This window comes from Priapulus caudatus, unplaced genomic scaffold (assembly GCF_000485595.1).
Source record: "Priapulus caudatus unplaced genomic scaffold, Priapulus_caudatus-5.0.1 Scaffold184, whole genome shotgun sequence".
In the NCBI taxonomy this organism is placed as follows: Eukaryota; Metazoa; Priapulida; class Priapulimorpha; order Priapulimorphida; family Priapulidae; genus Priapulus; species Priapulus caudatus.
The window spans coordinates 5,136-24,633 of record NW_014577245.1 but is presented as its reverse complement, the minus strand read 5'-3'; the positions used below and the strand labels follow the sequence as shown (position 1 = coordinate 24,633).

At 42.7% G+C, this 19,498-nt stretch overlaps 2 protein-coding genes across 2 annotated transcripts in view; one reads left to right on the top strand and one right to left on the bottom strand.

The window, feature by feature from the left end:
• Positions 1-399: 399 nt before the first annotated feature.
• Positions 400-13,143, bottom strand: LOC106806892 (methyltransferase-like protein 5). Its single transcript, XM_014809034.1, has 2 exons — positions 13,056-13,143; positions 400-1,720 (listed from the first exon to the last, which is right to left on the bottom strand). Exon 2 carries the CDS (start codon positions 1,375-1,377, stop codon positions 745-747), a length of 633 nt encoding a protein of 210 aa, XP_014664520.1. The 5' UTR covers positions 1,378-1,720; positions 13,056-13,143; the 3' UTR covers positions 400-744.
• Positions 5,453-19,498, top strand: part of LOC106806891 (tyrosyl-DNA phosphodiesterase 2-like) — a gene marked incomplete at its 3' end in the record, with an annotated part of 15,473 nt that continues 1,427 nt past the window's right edge. Inside the window, 5 exon segments of the mRNA XM_014809032.1 lie at positions 5,453-5,507; positions 10,801-10,973; positions 11,356-11,478; positions 11,620-11,746; positions 12,019-12,105. Of these exon segments, the coding sequence (XP_014664518.1) occupies positions 10,945-10,973; positions 11,356-11,478; positions 11,620-11,746; positions 12,019-12,105 (366 nt within the window).

The following is a 19,498-nucleotide window of genomic DNA, read 5'->3' as shown; positions in this document are numbered from 1 at the left end:
TTCACCCGTATGTTCTTAAGGGAGGCACTTTTACTATTTCCCTGCCCTTAACCCAATTCTTCTCCTCTCTTCCATTCCCTAATATTTCTCATGTGGTTCCTGCTATTGCCTTTGCTTCTCCTGCAAGCCATCACCAAACCCCCTCCTCATTCCTTCTCCCCCCTCTTCTCGCCTTCAGGCAATCCAGGTGCTGCATTTACGTGCGTGTTGCATGATCATCCTATCTCATAATGATTCTACTGTTCCGAAATTTGAAATAAAATGGCCATGAATCCACACCAATACGTGTATATCATATGTAATCATATAATGTAATATAATCTAATCATATATGTAATATAATGTAATCATATAATGTAATATAATGTAATCATATATGTAATATAATGTAATCATATATGTAATATAATGTAATCATATATTTAATATAATGTAATCATATATGTAATATTACCTGATATTATGTAATCAGGCATGCAAATTTAAAGCAGTCTCAGGAGGACCACTGGTTTACCCCCTTCCCTCAACATTCAAATACCCAACCAGCAAATGCACATAGAAGACCATCTGTAATGGGGTATACCCATCCAAATTCTGCAGTGGCGCATGCAACTGCTTACACATGTGCTTGAATTAGAAGATGGTTTAGTGAATTGAACAAAATGTACAATGCATTACAAACAAAAATGTTACACATGTCCATAAAAATTTAATGAAGTGTTAAATACTTTTGCAACAGTAACATTATTTGTGTGCGAATCGAATGAAATCTACTTCGATATCCACAGAACCTTTCTTGTGGAACTTGTAAGATTTGGGCAGGTCAAATCTGAGCTCAGCAATAACCTCCATGTCAACCTTCCACTCTGCAGCCTTTTTCTTCATGTGTGCTCTCGTCGAAGTCTTATGTAAAGAGTAGACAGCTGTCTTCGCCATAGACAAGCCATGTTTGAGGAACAGTACGTCCATGCCTTTATTATGCTTTGTTCCGAATGGCGGATTCATGATGACCGTGTCAAACTTGTTACTCCACGTCGAACCTTCGTCCTCGAACTGAGTGACATCGCATTGTATCAGCTCTATATTGCCACTTTCAAATTCGACACAGTTCTGAGCACATATCTCCAGAGCCTCGTCGTCAATGTCGAAACCAACAGATAGACCGGCTCCAAGCAGCACAGTTCCGATGGTTAGCACCCCACAACCACAGCCGAGGTCGGCGACAAGTTTGCCTTCGATGTCGCCGTAGCGATTGTCGATGGTGTGCAGCATGCAGGCAGCGATGTGAGGCCGTGTGGGGTATTGCTCGAGCAGCAGTTTCGGTGATCGGAAGAGTTCCAGCTCCTGCAGAGCGCCTTCGAGCTCTTTCAACTTCATGTTGTCTTATACGACACTAAGACTCTCTCTCTCACTGTGTACTTGATCCTCTCCCAACGGGGAATGATGACTTCTCTCTTGTACACTCACAGTATGAAATATGACCAATAATGATACAAAGTATTCAACACGTTTAATACCACTGGTCAGTTAATAAGTGCGGCAATAATACACGTGATTATGACCATCTTCCCCTGGTACTGTTCTTCCACTGCCTACTCTCTCCACCTGTGGCCACAATGCGGGTCACAACACTTGTAGAATGTCGTCATCGGTTCATCGGCCGACCGTGTCTGTATCTGCATAAAGTACGCTCTAGGGTGGGAGCATTTAGGGCATGGCTCTGCAAGAAAAAGAAAAAAAACACAACTCTTTAAAATACATCAATAACTTTGTCTTTCAACATCTTTGTCTAAACAACATCTTTAGAATGAGCTCTGCCATATTTACATGTTTTCAGATTGAAGAGTAACCTAGGCAATACAAAAACAACTAATGTTAATATAGTTCAGGTATCTTAATTTAAGCTATATTTGTATTAATTAATAACTATTATAAATCAACAATTTATAAAAATTATGTAAAAAGCACAGCATGCTCAGACTATTGTCGGTTTCACAACTGGAAATTGACTGTATGTGCCTGGCTAAAATCATTCCTCTCATTTCTATGTATCCTCAAATGACATGCATGATTTTGTAATTGAAAAAAAGTTATAAACATGTTTTGCGAGATTATTTTGTTACACATAGACATTTGTGAATACATTTTTGGTATGTGGTTTGTATATGGATCGACGGCCTGAACTGTTTCTGTGCCACATATAACATTCCGAAGCTCGGAGGGAGAGCTAGAATATTGGCTCAAGCCTCGAGGATAGAGATGTCCAGTAATACAAGACGATTTTTTTCTCCGATAGATGGCGCCACTACGATATATATATATATACTATGTACGTGGTTATATATAGCAACTGAGCTATATATATAGATCATATAAATAAATATATATATGTGTATATATAGAAATATATGCAGAGAAAAATATATTGAGTGTATATATATATACATGCAAAAATTCGCATCGGCGTGGCCCCGCACGTACCTACGGGTGAAATGTTGAAACGTTTGCCGTGTCGCGGTCGATACTGTACGGTACTGTTACTGAAGGAACTCATAATATACAGGCGCGTCTTTGCTGTAGTCTACGCGAGCAAGAGCAAGGCGCGTGACAACCAGCCAGCGGCAGCACGAAGGGAGAAACGATTTGTCGAATGCATGAATATATAGATATGTCTGCGTATGTGTGTGCGTGTGTGTGTGTGTGTGTGTGTGTGTATATGCATGTCTGTTTGTATGTGCAAGACTGTCTATTAGTGTGTCTGTCGGTGTGTATGTATGCGTATCAGCCAGCGAGCCGTGCAGCCGTGATTTGCACGGTCTGTTTTGAAACTGCACGGCCAAAGAAATGGAAAAAGTTGAAAATTTAAAAATTTAAACAAGATAAAAATGTAAAAAATATATAAATATTCCTGCCGAATACCCTGACCCTAACCCAAACCCTAATCCTAACCCTAACCCTAATCCTAACCATAACCCTAATCCTAACCCTAAATATAGATATATATTTATCAGGAGTAGATAATAGGGAAGGAGTGTGACATCAATAAACAAGGGAAATTCGTCATTTACTAGCCTTAAAATACCTACGATTTACTACGCGTAACTCATCCAACTTCAGCTCAAATCGTACACAGTACATTCGCCTAGCATCGTGCGAAATTGTTTCCTCGTTTACACAACCAATCCGGAGATACAGACTAAAACGTACGACACGATTATCCATTCTTTGGCCATCAATCCAAGCCCATTGCCCGCCTCTATTAAACCAAAAGGCAGCTACCTAACCACAGCTTGCTAACTCGGCGGGCAATGTGGTTCGCTGGGAGATTTGAGCCCGATCAGCTGCTGCTGATTGCGGTTGGCGTGCGTGCGTGAAGGCATGCCAGGTATGTGCAGAGGTGGCTGCTGTACGCCGGTATGCCTGTGTAGCTGTGTACCGGGTCAAAGGTTATCTCGCCGAGTGTTGATGCCTAATCTCCCAGCGAGCCACATGCCTCGCCGAGTTAGCAATAGCGCGTTAGGTAGCTGCCTTTTGTTTGAATTAGAGGTGCGCAATGGCTTTGGATTGATGGCCAAAGAATGGAGAATCGTGTCGTACGTTTTAATCTGTATCTCCGGATTGCGGGTGTATACGAGGAAACGATTTCGCACGATGCTAGGCGAATGTACTGTGTCTGAATTTGAGGCTCAAGTTGGAGAGTTCACGAGTAGTAAAATCGTAGGTATTATAAGCATAGTAAACTGACGAATTTCCTTGTTTATTGATGTCACACTCTCCCTATTATCTATCCTGATATTATTAATGTAGAGAATGCATAAAACAGAAACGCGGAAGATGTCGCAGGAACATAGAAGAATATAAACAAACGAAGAGTGGAGTTTTTTCTAATATGAAATAGAATATCGACATCGAGTTATAATATAAAAGTTTATGACCAGCCGGCGCGGCGGCGGCCGGGCAGCAGGAGCGTAGTCAGAAATGTTAGGAAGGCGCGCCAGCGACACACAGACAACTGAAACATGGGCGTTTCGGTGGGTTTTATCAATAATCTTGGTGTAATAACCGCGCAGGCTATCACACTGTATGCACCCCCCCTTACGCGCCCTCAGCGACACTCAGACGTGCGGCAGGCCAGCGGCGACTGGAAGAGGGGGCGGGGGCAAATTCATATACGATCACCAGATGCCCGCGAGAGGGCAGTAGGGAACAGTCTAACATCAGTGGCCGTACTATTTCTTATTTCATTTATGACTTTCCAGAGAAAACCAAACGAATATCAAGCAGGATTTCCAGGTAATTTAGGCGGACGGCAAGTAGTATCATCCCGTAAATGGCGCGCGGCAAATGACCGCTAAGATTGAGGGCCGTAGCACAGGAAGATCACGGGAAATTAATCGCGCGTAGAAAATGGTGAGTAAACAGTCCGTAACGGGCGAGTAAGTGGTCATCTAAACACAGTTTTTTCCACACTTCCATGTGAACTGACTAGTTTGCTCGATTCGAAATGACAAACAACACCTTCAAGAGCACAACTGTCGATTTTAAATGGCTAACACCCACACATTTGCGAAAATGACATAGGTCTCAATACATCTGACATACATCTCTATCCTTGAACCAAGAATATTTACCAGCTGTAGAGTCAACATTCCCAAGCAGCTGGTCCACCTAGAACATCATCCACCTCTTTAGCTTAGGATACTTCCTGTTGGTAATCTATACAAGACAAGAAATCAACGTTTGTCTATGTAATCACGTAAATGTTGCAGTGACATGCAGTTGTCAAATAACACGAGCTTCTATTAATATTATTAAGTTTAAAAAAGTTTAAGATTCTAAATGTCAGAAAAGAGCCCAACTTAATTTTTGCATTAAATTTTTAAATTGTTTTCGGCGTGGCGACATAGATAGTTAGAGACTTCGATTTGTTATTGATATATATATATCGGTACGCTTTGCGCGTTACAGTTGTGAACATAAGTGGCACGTTATTGCAAGCAAATCTTGTAACACCTCGGACTTCTCTCTTACTTTATAAATTCGCGGCAAACAGGGCAAAACCATCAACATTATCACGAATTCACATAGCCGCACAGAAACTGATGCTGCAACTGTTTACGTGATTTATAGACTGTATATAAAAGTCGATCTGCTAGACATTAACTAAAGTATAGAAGCCGGTGTAGGACGTGGTGACGCGTCTACGTGGTGGTTTGCATCGAAATTCACAATATTTGGTGGCATGTTCGAGGTGCAAGCTGGTTCCGTAAACCTAGTTGGCGGTTTGAGGCCGACAACAGCATGAATCCGTAATAATTGTTAATTCTGATAATAGTATTACTACTTATACTGGAGATTCAGACTGCTTGAGTCTGATTCTGCGGGTACGCGTCGAGGTGCAAGTGTGCCAGAACTGTCGCACGACTTTTACACCGACCACTTAACCCACGCAACACATCGCAGCATTAGACAGTTCTAACCTACAGCAGAGAGAATTGGGAACTAATGTAAGTGTAGACTGAACCCTAGGGTTAGGTCACCAGTGAGTATGCCACGATGGGCATTTTAGATTAACATGTGGATCATTTCTCGCACCCTTTACGAGACGGCGAGTTGCGCGGGTGTCACGTAATTAATTATCACGTCATTCTACTCCAACACGCGACAATGGACAACGACGAGGCAAGAATTGCCAAGATACGCAATAAGCTGAAGTCGGTACGTTGTTTAGTCTAGGCTAAACTTTATTATGAGACAAAATTATATATATAGTCTTTTACCTATCGCCGTCGTAAACATAACGAGTACTCGCTATAACACCTTTTAACGAGTAGGTGCTCAACTCGTAAATCTATATACTGTGACCTAGTAGTAGTGCTTCCGAATTTCGGTGCATCACAGAAGTAGCATTATGACGGGTAAATAACTAACTGCTCTGATTTCTGCGGCGGCCTTATCTCCGCTCCGATATTGTAACCTACGGGAACAGAGAGCTGGCTCCAATCTCCGGCGCACCAATCCCGGGGTTCCTAATATTAGCGTAACCGTACGGGGAACGAGAGTGTCTGAATCTTGGCACGCAGCACATCTCATCTCCGAATCACGTAACCTATTGGCAACAGAGCTGCTCCGAATCTCGGCGGCATTATCTCCGTCTCCGAATATAAGTAACCTACGGAAACAGAGCTGCCTTCCGAATCTCGGCGCACAATCCGTCTTCCCGAATATACGTAACCTACGGAAGCAGAGACTGCTCTGAATCTTGGCGCACGCGAACCTCCATCTCGGAATACACGTAACCTACGGGGAACAGACGGCTGCTCCGAATCTGGCGCACCAATCTCCATCTCCGAATATACGTAACCTACGGGAACAGAGCTGCCTCCGAATCTCGGCGGCACAATCTCCAGTCCGCAGATATACTAACCTACGGGAAAGAGCTCTCTCCGAAATCCGGCGCACACACTCTCCGTCTCCAACAAATACTCGTATCATACGGGACAGAGACGCTTCCGAATCTCGGCGCACAATCTCCGTCGCCGAATATAGTAACTACGGTAAGAGCTGCTCCGAATCTCCGGCGGGCACATATCTCCGTGCTCGAATATACGTAACATACGGGAACAGATGCTGCTCCGAATCTCGGCACACAATCTCTGTCCTCCGAAGTGCTTACTCTGATCCGAAAGGATAAGTCCGGTTTCCTTCCTGGTCCTAGTCTGACGGTCTAGTGAACCAGCCTGGGTGACCTGACTGAGCGTTTACATTGGAACTTGGCTGCCTTATATAGGAGGCCTCGAGGTGACGCAGGATGCCAGTCGCGGCGCGCTCCTGTCCGCGTGCTCTGGGTGCCTCGGCAGGTGACGCCCCTCGCTTAAACACAGTGTTAGCAGGTGATGCAACCCCCTTGTCCAGTATATGCCTGATGCGTTACACCCCCTGGTCTGCAGTGGTTCTGGCTCGCGCGCTCTCGCCGCGCGCGTGTACGTCGAGGGCGCAACTCTCTACGCTCCATATCTGGTAGCTATTTTCTTTATGTAAAAACTATCAAAGCTATCTTATATAGCACGAGAAATATAGGCAATATCACGATGTTGAAATTTCTAGGCGTACTAATAATGACAAATACATAGTTATCACCCATTCTAATATACTTTTATAATAATTATATATGAGAGCCTTTGTTTACAAGGTGGCTGCCTCCATACCCGTCACTGAAGTCTAATACAGCGGCAGTGAAAATAACTATAAATTCGTTCATTCATTATAAATAATTCATTTTTTGTTTATAAATTATTTATAATTTATATATAAATATTATTTATTATTTTCACATAAAAAATTACACATAATTCAGATCTATATAATGGGAGTTCTCCCATTATATACTGTGCTGTTACAGGTATTACCCCTGTATGTTATTACGCTATGCCCTCTGACCTTAAACTACGTGAAGGCTCTTGTGTTTTTGCTATTGGCCATTTTTGTTCGTGATTTAGCTTGGTGGCGGCTGATTCTCTATGTAAAGCTTGGTTTTACCACAAATGATAAGTACGTCAGATGAGTCATATTGTGGACAGAAGCTGCTCATAAAGACAACTGCTTATTTATTGTAGCCAGTACACTACTGTTTTGGCAAGTTTTTTACAAGTCAGTATCGATGCAACTGAAGTTCGTTTTATGTGCAAGTTATCTGAAGCATGTCCGGCCCATCTGTGACAGTATTCTCTATTTTTAGCTCGTCTGACATAGTCAGATGCAGCTTGTAGAATCGCATGATCGTCCGTCCGTGCGAGCGTCCGTGCGTCCGTCAACAGTTGGGCACAAATCTAAACGGCTCGACGTACGGATTCGAAAGTTGGGACGTGGGGGGGTAATCCGAAAACGAGTTGGGATGTTGAAGCTGGGGTTAAAGGTCTAAAGGTCAAGAGGTGTAAAAGAAGGGGAATATTCCCTCCTTAACTTAAGGTATACGGGAGGAAATGCAGAATTGCGGCCACAAAATCTAAACGGCTCGACTAGGCTCGTGATAGTCGGTGTATAGCATCATGGTAGGAAAAGCCATCACTGTGCCGAAATTGGAGGTCACAGGTCAAAGGTCAATGGTCAATGGGGCACAGGGCAGATTTTAGACATTTTCTGAGGACATGGTGTGACGAACGATTGAAAACTTTTTGTTCAGCGGTGACCTAGCATTTTTATGGCTTTATTGAAAGGACCATGAAATGTGGCTTTCCACTGACCGGTGCGAAGAGTAAGTGTCTGATAACATTTGACCCTCAAGAGGAGGGATTTAAACATGGATTTGTTAACTGTTACTGTGTTAGAAAGAATTTGACTGCTGGGTTTGCTAGTAGAATCTATACATGCCTGGATGAGGCTACAATGTCACAGTGAAATTTCAAAAGCTAAATTTGCTTGAAGAAGGTTTATGCTCCTTAAAACTCGTATAATTTCTATGGCATTCTGTACTGTCAGTGTGTTAATATGCCACTGCCAGGTGGCCACTGCCAGTGCAGTGTGGTGGTGATAGTATGGTGTAGTTTTTGCCTGCGTTAAATTAGGTACAGGTGGCAGCTCTCTATTTCAGCCTCTAGACTTGTGGTAGGGTAAATGGGCGAGTGCTTACCTATTCTCTCTTGCAAATAGTTGTTACTCATACTACGTACGATGGAAGCTTCCAGCTACCAACGTACGCCGCATCTCGTGGCAACTTTCATAACGATCCCAACGAAACATTTCTTCGAGAGAAGGCTCCTGTTACCATCGCAGTGTTGAAATAAGGGCTCTCCCTTGGTTGCGTACGTTGTCCATTTCCACGGAGGACAAGTAGATCTGTCAGGTAGCTTGTCTGCTGGACAAACAGCTTTTTAGAGCAATTTTTCACAATTTTCTAACCATCGCTGGCCGCTGCTGGAAACCCGAGTTAACATAGTATAACATGGGCTGCCGGAGTGCCACCGAATGAACATATACTATAGTATAAACATATAGTGAAGTATATAAAAACGTTTACGCCTTGCTAGGCTCCACGAAACGGTCCTTGCTAGGGTTAGAAGACCATCAGACAATCAGTCTGATAGACAGATCAGTCATACAAGGCCTCGTCCGGCCAGCGCTACCACCTCGAGAAAGAGAGAAATTGAGAGAGAGGGGAGAGAGAGAACGAGGGAGAGATGTGAGAGAGAGAGAGAGCGTGAGAGAGAGAAGAGAGAGAGAGAGAGAGAGAGAGAGAGAGAGAGAGAGAGAGAGAAGAGAGAGAGAGGAAGAGAGAGAGAGAGATAGGAGAGAGAGAGAGAGAGAGAGAGAGAGAGAGAGAGAGAGAGAGAGAGAGAGAGGGGAAGAGAGGAGCGAGAAGAGAGAGAGAGAGAGAAAGAGAAGAAGAGCGCGCGAAAGAGTGAGAGAGCGAGAGAGAAGAGCGCGCGAAAAGAGTGAGAGAGAAAGAGAGAGAGAGAGAGAGAGAGAGAGAGAGAGAGAGAGAGAGAGAGAGAGAGAGAGGGAGAGAAAGAGAGAGATAGACAAAGAACAAGAAAGAGAGAGAGCAACGAGGGAGAGGTGAGTGTGAGCGAGCGAGAGAGAGAGAGGGAGAGAGAGAGCGTGAAGGGAACAGAGAGAGCAAGAGAGAGAGAGAGAGAGAGAGAGAGAGAGAGAGAGAGAGAGAGAGAGAGAAGAGAGAGAAGAGAGAGAGAGAGAGAGTGTGTGATCGAGCGAGAGCGAGAGAGAGCGAGAGTGTGATCGAGTGAGAGAGAGAGGGAGAGAGAGAGCGCGAAGGGAAGAGATAGCAAGAGCGAGAGAGCGAAAGAGAAAGAATGAGAGACCACGAGGGAGAGCGAACGCGGCGATGGGAGGGTGCTCTTGATTCGTTTGCCCCTGAGTTTAGCATCAGAACACCTGCCGTCAGATGAGCGCTGTCGCTCTACGGCACTTGTTATGTTGTAGTTTTTTCACCATTTGGTCAAGTGGTCACACATTAAAGACAGACGGTTTAGCTGACTGCTATTTATGAATACTGGATGTTCCATGTTATTTTTGAAGAGGCAGTACATATACTCTTCGTTTCTATAATGTACGTCGATGGTTGCACAATTAAAACTGACTTCTTCTCACTCACTCATTTGTGTCCTTTTTTGTGGAGAGCTACAGTGTCATTGACACTTTCATTGATATTTACCACGTGGCATTTGAATTGTATCACCTGTTTTCTGTTCACGATGTGTGCCAACTTGTGGAATTGCAGATGAATTGGATAAAACTAAACTAAAAGCCTAAAATTTAAAAAGGAGATAGTAGAGAGTAGAGTGGTATTGCATTCTAATTTAGGACACAGATTTTACTAATAACTTCAGAATTCAGTTAGGGTTAGGTTAAGAGTCAGATATTAAATAAGGGTTAGTTTTATGGATGGAGTGTTGGTGATTATGATTTGTATGCCAGTGTCCCTCAATGTCGGATTTGGCGCAGTATGAGTATGCGCAGCCAGGTAGGAACCGTGTGCGATAGGCATTGTGATCTCTACCGCTTGGAAAACGTGTGAATCATCATTAGACGATGCTATTTTCTTAAAACAAGCAAATGTGCACATGTAAAATTAACGAATTCTCGTCACAGTTTGAATTTTTAAGCATAGCAGTGATGGTTTAATCAGGTTAAAAATACGAATAGGATAAATCTATGCTGTGATTAATGAAATGACCAATTCTATGTTTGGAAAACCACAATGATCTGACAGTGAGGATTACTGTATATTGTGAATTTTAAATTTTTCCAATTTAATCAGAATGAAAATATTATTGTTGACAGCATGCATTAAATGCATACTATGAAGAGCTTGCCTCTACAAGTAAAAAGCCATCTGATCAGGCTCAGGGTGCAAGTGAGCAATTGATAGAAAAAGACGAGCCACAACAGAAAAAATTCTGCTCAAGAAACACAGAAGGCAGAACAATGAATCCATCAACATCAACAGAGTCTAGGTTAGCACCAAACATGCTATGCTATAATTAAAATGAAGAGGAGTTATCCTAGCATAGATTTATATGATAAAATTCCATCAGTAGACATCATTTAAGAAATAGGAGGAATACCTTGCATGTAAGGTCCCCGCTGCATATACCAGCCAGTACACAATCTGGCTATGTTAGTGTGTTAGCGCATGCACAATATCTCACCAGAGGAGATTTAATTAACAAACTGTTGATTTTCTGTTATTAATGTTCTTTAATTCTTGTCTTCTTTGGAGATAATATCATTATGATTCTTGCATTTTGGGCTTTCATATACTTTGCTTTTCGACTTTCGGATTGCAGATTGATTAAGTGATGTAAGTTTACTATATAATGGTGCATCTTCTTTCAGTACTGCATCATCATCAGTACCAGAGCAACCAAAAAGACTAAAACTGATATCATGGAATATTGATGGGCTTGACACAAATAACATTAAGAATAGAACTAAAGGTGTTCAAAGGGTTATTGCAAAGTATGTACATAATCACCTTTATAATAACAATACTGGCATGTCACATTAAATCTCATAATAATAATTATGAATATTGTAGTAATCATAATAATGGAAATTTTGTTAAAAAAAATGTATTCTTAACCATGTTTTTGATTTTAGTGAAAAGCCAGACATAGTTTTCTTCCAAGAGGTGATACCCAAGTCCTTTGCTTATCTAGAAGGAGTGTTTGATGAAACGTATGAGTGCATCGCAGGTGGTGACACTGGGTACTTCACTGCTGCCTTGGTAATTAGTCACTGCAATAAGTAAATACCAATATATGCAAAACCTAGATATAATGTATACCTTATATACCTTATATATTCCTATTTAATAAAATATTAAACTTTACAGTGAACCTGTGAATGATTGAAACCTGATGCACTGTGTTGGAATTTCATAGTATGGCTGTTTTTTTCTTCTGGAAATCATTACTTTTGTTACGTATTCACGTACCTCATCAGTGTTTAGTTGTTCAAGCAATAATTTTGTGCTATTGTCTCATGTTCTTTGTGCAGGTTAAGAAAGCAACAGTGAAACTACATGACTTCTATTTAGAACCATTCTATTCCAGCAAAATGGGAAGAAATCTTCTTATACTTCAGGTAGTGGCTGTAATTCAATTAATTATCATTATTGAATATATATTTGATTATACCGTAGAATTATTGTTATTAAATCAGAATTTCCCTTGTTTATTGATGTCACACTCCTTCCCTATTATCTACTCCTGATATTTATTAATGTAGAGAATGCATCAAACAGAACGGGAAGAATGTGCAGGAAACATAGAAGAATATAAACAAACGCAAGAGTGGAGTTTTCTCTAATATGAAATAGAATATCATCAGTTATAATATAAAAGGTATGCAGCCGGCGCGGCGCGGCGCGGCGCGGCGCGGCCGGCAGCAGGAGCGTGTCAGATTTTAGCAAGGCGCGCCCAGCGACACACAGACAACTGGAACAATGGGCGTTCGCGTGGGTTCTATCATATCTTGGTTGTATATACCGCGCAGGCTATCACCACTGTATGCACCACCCCCTTACGCGCCCTCAGCGACACTCAGACGTGCGCAGCCAGCGGGAGCTGGAAGAGGGGGCGGGGGCAAATTCATATACATCACCAGATGGCCGCGAGAGGGCAGTAGGGAACAGTCAACATCAGTGGCGCACTATTTCTTATTTCATTTATGACTTTCCAAAAAACCAACGAATATCAACGGATTTCCAGGTAATTTACGGCGGAGCAAGTAGTATCAGTCCGTAAATGGCGCGCGCAAATACGCAGATAGATTTGAGGGCCGTAGCACAGGAAGATCACGGGAAATTATCGCGCGTAGAAATGGTGAGAAACAGTCGGAAACGGGCGAGTAGTGTCACTTAAACACAGTTTTTTCCACACTTCCTGTGAACTGACATAGTTTCTCGATCGAAATGAACAAACAACACCTTCAAGAACACCACTGTCGATTTTAAATGGGCTACCCACACATTGACGAAAATGACATAGGTCTCAATCTGGACATCATCTCTATCCTTGAACCAGAATATTTACCAGCTGTAGAGTCAACATTCTCCCAAGCAGCTGCTCCACCTAGAACATCATCCACCTCCTTTAGCTTAGGATACTTCCTGTTGGTAATCTATACAAGACAAGAAAATCAACGTTTGTCTATGTAATCACGTAAATGTTGCAGTGACATGCCAGTTGTCAAATAACACGAGCTTCTATTAATATTATTAAGTTTAAAAAGTTTAAGATTCTAATGTCAGAAAAGAGCCCAACTTAATTTTTGCATTAAATTTTTTAAATTGTTTTCGGCGTGCGACATAGATAGTTAGAGACTTCGATTTGTTATTGATAATATATACGGTACCTTTCGCGTTACATTGTGAACATAAGGGCACGTATTGCAAGCAAATCTGTAACACTTCGGACCTTCTTCTACTGTTAATAAATTCGCGCAAACAGGGCAAAACATCAACATTATCACGAAATCATGCCGCACAGAAAACTGATGCTCAACTGTTTACGTTGATTTATAGACTGTATATATAAAGTCGATCTCTACATTAACTAAAGTATAGAAGCCGGTGTAGGGACGTGGTGACCGTCTACGTGGTGTTATTGCATCGAAAGTTCACAATATTTGGTGCATGTTCGAGTGCAACTGGGTTTCCGTAACCTGTGCGGTTTGAGGCGACAAACATGAATCGTAATAATATTGTTAATTCTGATAATAGTATTACTATTACTACTGAGAATTCAGATGCTGAGTCTGATTCTGGGGTACCGGAGGTGCAAGTGTGCCAGAAACTTGTGAACGAATTTACAGAAATAACCACGACAAATGCAGCATTAGCACAGTTCTACCTACAGAGAAGAAATTGGGAACTAGATGTAAGTGTAGACTGACCCTAGGGGTGGTCACCAGTGAGTATGCGCACGATGGTGCATTTTTATATTAAATGTGGGATCATTTCTCGCTCCCTTACGAGGACGGCGATTGCGCGGGTGTCAGTAATTAATTATTCACGCTCTTCTACTCCAACACCGACAATGACAACGACAGGCAGAAAGATTCCAGAACCAATAACTGAAGCGGTAACTTGTTTAGTCTAGCTAAACTTTTATTATGAACAAAATATATATATAGGTCTTTTACCTATCGCACGTAAACATAAACAGTACTCGTATAAACAACCTTTTAAGAGGTAGGTGCTCAACTCGTAATCTTATACTGTGACCTATCAGTAGTGCTCCGAATTTCGGTGCATCACAGATGTAGCATTATGACGGGTAAATACTAACTGCTCTGAATCTCGGCGCATTATCTCCGTCTCCGAATATAGTAATAGTAACCTACGGAACAGAGCTGCTCCGAATCTCGGCGCACAATCCCGGTGTCCGATATACGTAACCTACGGAACAGAGCTGCTCTGAATCTTGGCGGCAACATCTCCATCTCCGAATAACGTAACCTATGGGAACAGAGCTGCTCCGAATCTCGCGGCATTATCTCCGTCTCCGAATATAGTAACCTACGGGAACAGAGCTGCTCCGAATCTCGGCGCACAATCCCCGTCTCCGAATATACGTAACCTACGGGAACAGAGCTGCTCTGAATCTTGGCGCACAATCTCCATCTCCGAATACACGTAACCTACGGGAACAGAGCTGCTCCGAATCTCGGCGCACAATCTCCATCTCCGAATATACGTAACCTACGGGAACAGAGCTGCTCCGAATCTCGCGCACAATCTCCGTCTCCGATATACGTAACCTACGGGAACAGAGCTGCTCCGAATTCGGCGGCACAATCTCCGTCTCCGAAAATATACGTAATCAACGGGACAGAGACGCTCCGAATCTCGGCGCACAATCTCCGTCCCGAATATACGTAACCTACGGGTACACGAGCTGCTCCGAATCTCGCGGCACAATCTCCGTCTCCGAATATACGTAACCTACGGGAACAGAGCTGCTCCGAATCTCGGCACACAATCTCTGTCTCCGAAGTGCTTACTCTGATCCGAAAGGATAAGTCCTGGTTTCCTTCCTGTCCTAGTCTGAGGTCCTAGTGAACCAGCCTGGTGACTGACTGACTTTACCATTGGAACTTGGCTGCTTATATAGGAGCCCGAGGTGACGCCGGATCCAGCGGCGGCTCCCTGTCCCTGTGCCTCGGTGGCCTGGCCGTTGTACCCCCTCGCTTAACACGTGTAGCAGGTGATGCCAACCCCCTTGGTCGCAGTATATGCCTGAGCGTTACACCCCCTGTCTGCAACGTGGTTCGGCTCGCGCCGCTCTCGCCGGCGCGTGTACGTGAGGGCGCAACTCTCTGACCTCCCATATCTGGTAGCTATTTTCTTTATGTAAATCTATCAAAGCTATTTTTATAGCAGCCGAGAAATATAGCATATCACATGTTGAATTTCTAGGCGTACTATAATGACAAATAGCATTAGTTATCACACCATTCTAATAACTTTTTATAATAATTATATATGAGAGCCTTTGTTTAACAAGGTGGCTGCCTCCATACCCGTCACTGAGTCATAATACAGTCGGCAGTGAAATAACTATAATTCGTTCATTCATTATAATAATTCATTTTTTTGTTTATAAATTATTTATAATTTATATATAATATTATTTATTATTTTCACATAAAAAATTACACATAATTACAAGATTATATAATGGGAGTTCTCCATTATATACTGTGCTGTTACAGGTTTACCCTGTATGTTATTACCGTATGCCCTTGACCCTTAAACTACGTGAAGGCTCTTGTGTTTTTGCTATTGGCCATTTTTGTTCGTGATTTAGCTTGGTCGGCTGATTCTCTATGTAAAGCTTGGTTTACCACAATGATAAGTACGTCAGATGAGTCATATTGTGGACAGAAGCTGTCTCATAAAGACACTGCTTATTTATGTAGCGCAGGTACACTACTGTTTTGGGCAAGTTTTTTACAGTCCATATCGATGCACACTGAAGTTCGTTTTATGTGCAAGTATCTGAAGCATGTCCGCCCATCTGTGACAGTATTCTCTATTTTTTAGCTGTCGTCTGACATAGTCAGATGCAGCTTGTAGAATGCGCATGATCGTACGCGTCGCGTGCGAGCGTCCGTGCGTCCGTCAACAGTTTGGGCACAAATCTAAACGGCTCGACGTACGGATTCGAAAGTTGGGACGTGGGGGGTAATCCGAAAACGAGTTGGGATGTTGAAGCTGGGGTTTAAAGTCTAAAGGTCAAGAGGTGTAAAAGAAGGGGGAATATTCGCCTCCTTTAACTTAAGGTATAGGGAGGAAATGCAGAATTGCGGCCACAAATCTAAACGGCTCGACTAGGCTCGTGATAGTCGGTGTATAGCATCATGGTAGGAAAGCCATCACTGTCCGAAATTGAGGAAGGTCAAAGGTCAATGGTCAATGGGGCACAGGGCAGATTTTAGACATTTTTCTGAGGACATGGTGTGACGAACGGATTGAAAATTTTTGTTTCAGCGGTGACCTAGCATTTTTATGGCTTTATTGAAGGACGCATGAAATGTGCTTTCCACTGACGGTGCGAAGAGTAAGTGTCTGATAACATTTGACCCTCAAGAGGAGGGATTTAAACATGGATTTGTTAACTGTTACTGTGTTAGAAAGAATTTGACTGCTGGGTTTGCTAGTAGAATCTATACATGCCTGGATGAGGCTACAATGTCACAGTGAAATTTCAAAAGCTAAATTTGCTTGAAGAAGGTTTATGCTCCTTAAATCGTATAATTTCTATGGCATTCTGTACTGTCTCAGTGTGTTAATATGCCACTGCCAGTTGGCCACTGCCAGTGCATGTGGTGGTGATAGTATGGTGTAGTTTTTGCCTGCGTTAAATTAGGTACAGGTGGCAGCTCTCTATTTCAGCCTCTAGACTTGTGTAGGTAAATGGGCGAGTGCTTACCTATTCTCTCTTGCAAATAGTTGTTACTATACTACGTACGATGGAAGCTTCCAGCTACCAACGTACGCGCCATCTCGTGGCAACTTTCATAACGATCCCAACGAACATTTCTTCGAGAAGGCTCCTGTTACCATCGCAGTGTTTGAAATAAGGGCTCTCCGTTTGTTCGTACTTGTCCATTTCCACGGAGGACAAGTAGATCTGTCAGGTAGCTTGTCTGCTGGACAAACAGCTTTTTAGAGCAATTTTTCACAATTTTCTACGCATCGCTGGCCGCTGCTGGAAACACCGAGTTAACATAGTATAACATGGGCTGCCGGAGTGGCCACCGAATGGAAGCATATACTATAGTATAAACATATATGTGAAGTATATAAAAACGTTACGCTTGCTTAGCTCCACGAAACGCGTTCTTGCTAGGGTTAGAAGACCATCAGACAATCAGTCTGATAGACGCAATCAGTCATACAGGCCTCGTCCGGCAGCGCTACCACCTCGAGAAAGAGAGAAATTGAGAGAGAGGGGAGAGAGAGAACGAGGGAAGAGAGTGAGAGAGAGAGAGCGTGAGAGAGAGAAGAGAGAGAGAGAGAGAGAGAGAGAGAGAGAGAGAGAGAGAGAGAAGAGAGAGAGAGGAAGAGAGAGAGAGAGATAGTGAGAGAGAGAGAGAGAGAGAGAGAGAAGAGAGAGAGAGAGAGAGAGAGAGAGGGGAAGAGAGAGCGACGAAGAGAGAGAGAGAGAGAAAGAGAAAAGAGCGCGCGAAAGAGTGAGAGAGCGAGAGAGAGAGAGCGCGCGAAAAGAGTGAGAGAGAAAGAGAGAGAGAGAGAGAGAGAGAGAGAGAGAGAGAGAGAGAGAGAGAGAGAGAGGGGAGAGAAAGAGAGAGATAGACAAAGACAAAGAAAGAGAGAGACAACGAGGGAGAGTGAGTGTGAGCGGCGAGAGAGAGAGAGGGAGAGAGAGAGCGTGAAGGGAAAGAGAGAGCAAGGAGAGAGAGAGAGAGAGAGAGAGAGAGAGAGAGAGAGAGAGAGAGAGAAGAGAGAGAAGAGAGAGAGAGAGAGAGTGTGTGATCGAGGCGGAGAGCGAGAGAGAGCGAGAGTGTGATCGAGTTGAGAGAGAGAGGGAGAGAGAGAGCGCGAAGGGAAGAGATAGCAAGAGCGAGAGAGCGAAAGAGAAGAATGAGAGACCACGAGGGAGAGCGAACGCGGCGGATGGAGGGTGCTCTTGATTCGTTTGCCCGTGAGTGTTAGGCATCAGAACACACTGCCGTCAGATGAGCGCTGTCGCTCTACGGCACTTGTTAATGTTGTAGTTTTTTCACGAGCACTTGGTCAAGTGTGTCACACATTAAAGACAGACGGTTTAGCTGACTGCTATTTATGAATACTGGATGTTCCATGTTATTTTTGAAGAGGCATGTACATATACTCTTCGTTTCTATAATGTACGTCGATGGTTGCACAATTAAAACTGACTTCTTCTCACTCACTCATTTGTGTCCTTTTTTGTGGAGAGCTACAGTGTCATTGACACTTTCATTGATATTTACGCACGTGCAGTTTGAATGTATCACCTGTTTTCTGTTCACGATGTGTGCGCCACATTGTGAATTGCAGATGAATTGGATAAAACTAAACTAAAAGCCTAAAATTTAAAAAGGAGATAGTAGAGAGTAGAGTGGTATTGCATTCTAATTTAGAACACAGATTTTACTAATAACTTCAGAATTCAGTTAGGGTTAGGTAATAGAGTCGGATATTAAATAAGGTTAGTTTTTATGGATGTAGTGTTGGTGATTATGATTGTATGCGCAGTGTCGCGCTCAATGTCGATGTTTGGCGCAGTAGTGAGTATGCGCAGCGGTAGGAACCGTGTGCGATAGGCATATTGTGTCTCTACCGCTTGGAAAACCGTGTGAATCATCATTAGACGATGCTATTTTCTTAAAACAAGCAAATGTGCACATGTAAAATTAACGAATTCTCGTCACAGTTTGAATTTTTAAGCATAGCAGTGATGGTTTAATCAGGTTAAAAATACGAATAGATAAATCTTGCTGTGATTAATGAAATGACCAATTCTATGTTTGGAAAACCAATGATCTGACAGTGAGGATTACTGTATATTTGATTTAAATTTTTGTCCAATTTAAATCAGAATGAAAATATTATTGTTGACAGCATGCATTAAATGCATACTATGAGGAGCTTGCTCTACAAGTAAAAAGCCATCTGATCAGGCTCAGGTGCAAGTGAGCAGTTGATAGAAAAAGACGAGCCACAACAAAAAAATTCTGCTCAAGAAACACAGAAGGCAGAACAATGAATCCATCAACATCAACAGAGTCTAGGTTAGCACCAAACATGCTATGCTATAATTAAAATGAAGAGGAGTTATCCTAGCATAGATTATATGATAACATTCCATCAGTAGACATCATTTAAGAAATAGGAGCAAGACCTTGCATGTAAGGTCCCCGCTGCGTATACCGCCCAGTACACAATCTGGCTATGTTAGTGTGTTAGCGCATGCGCAATATCTGCACG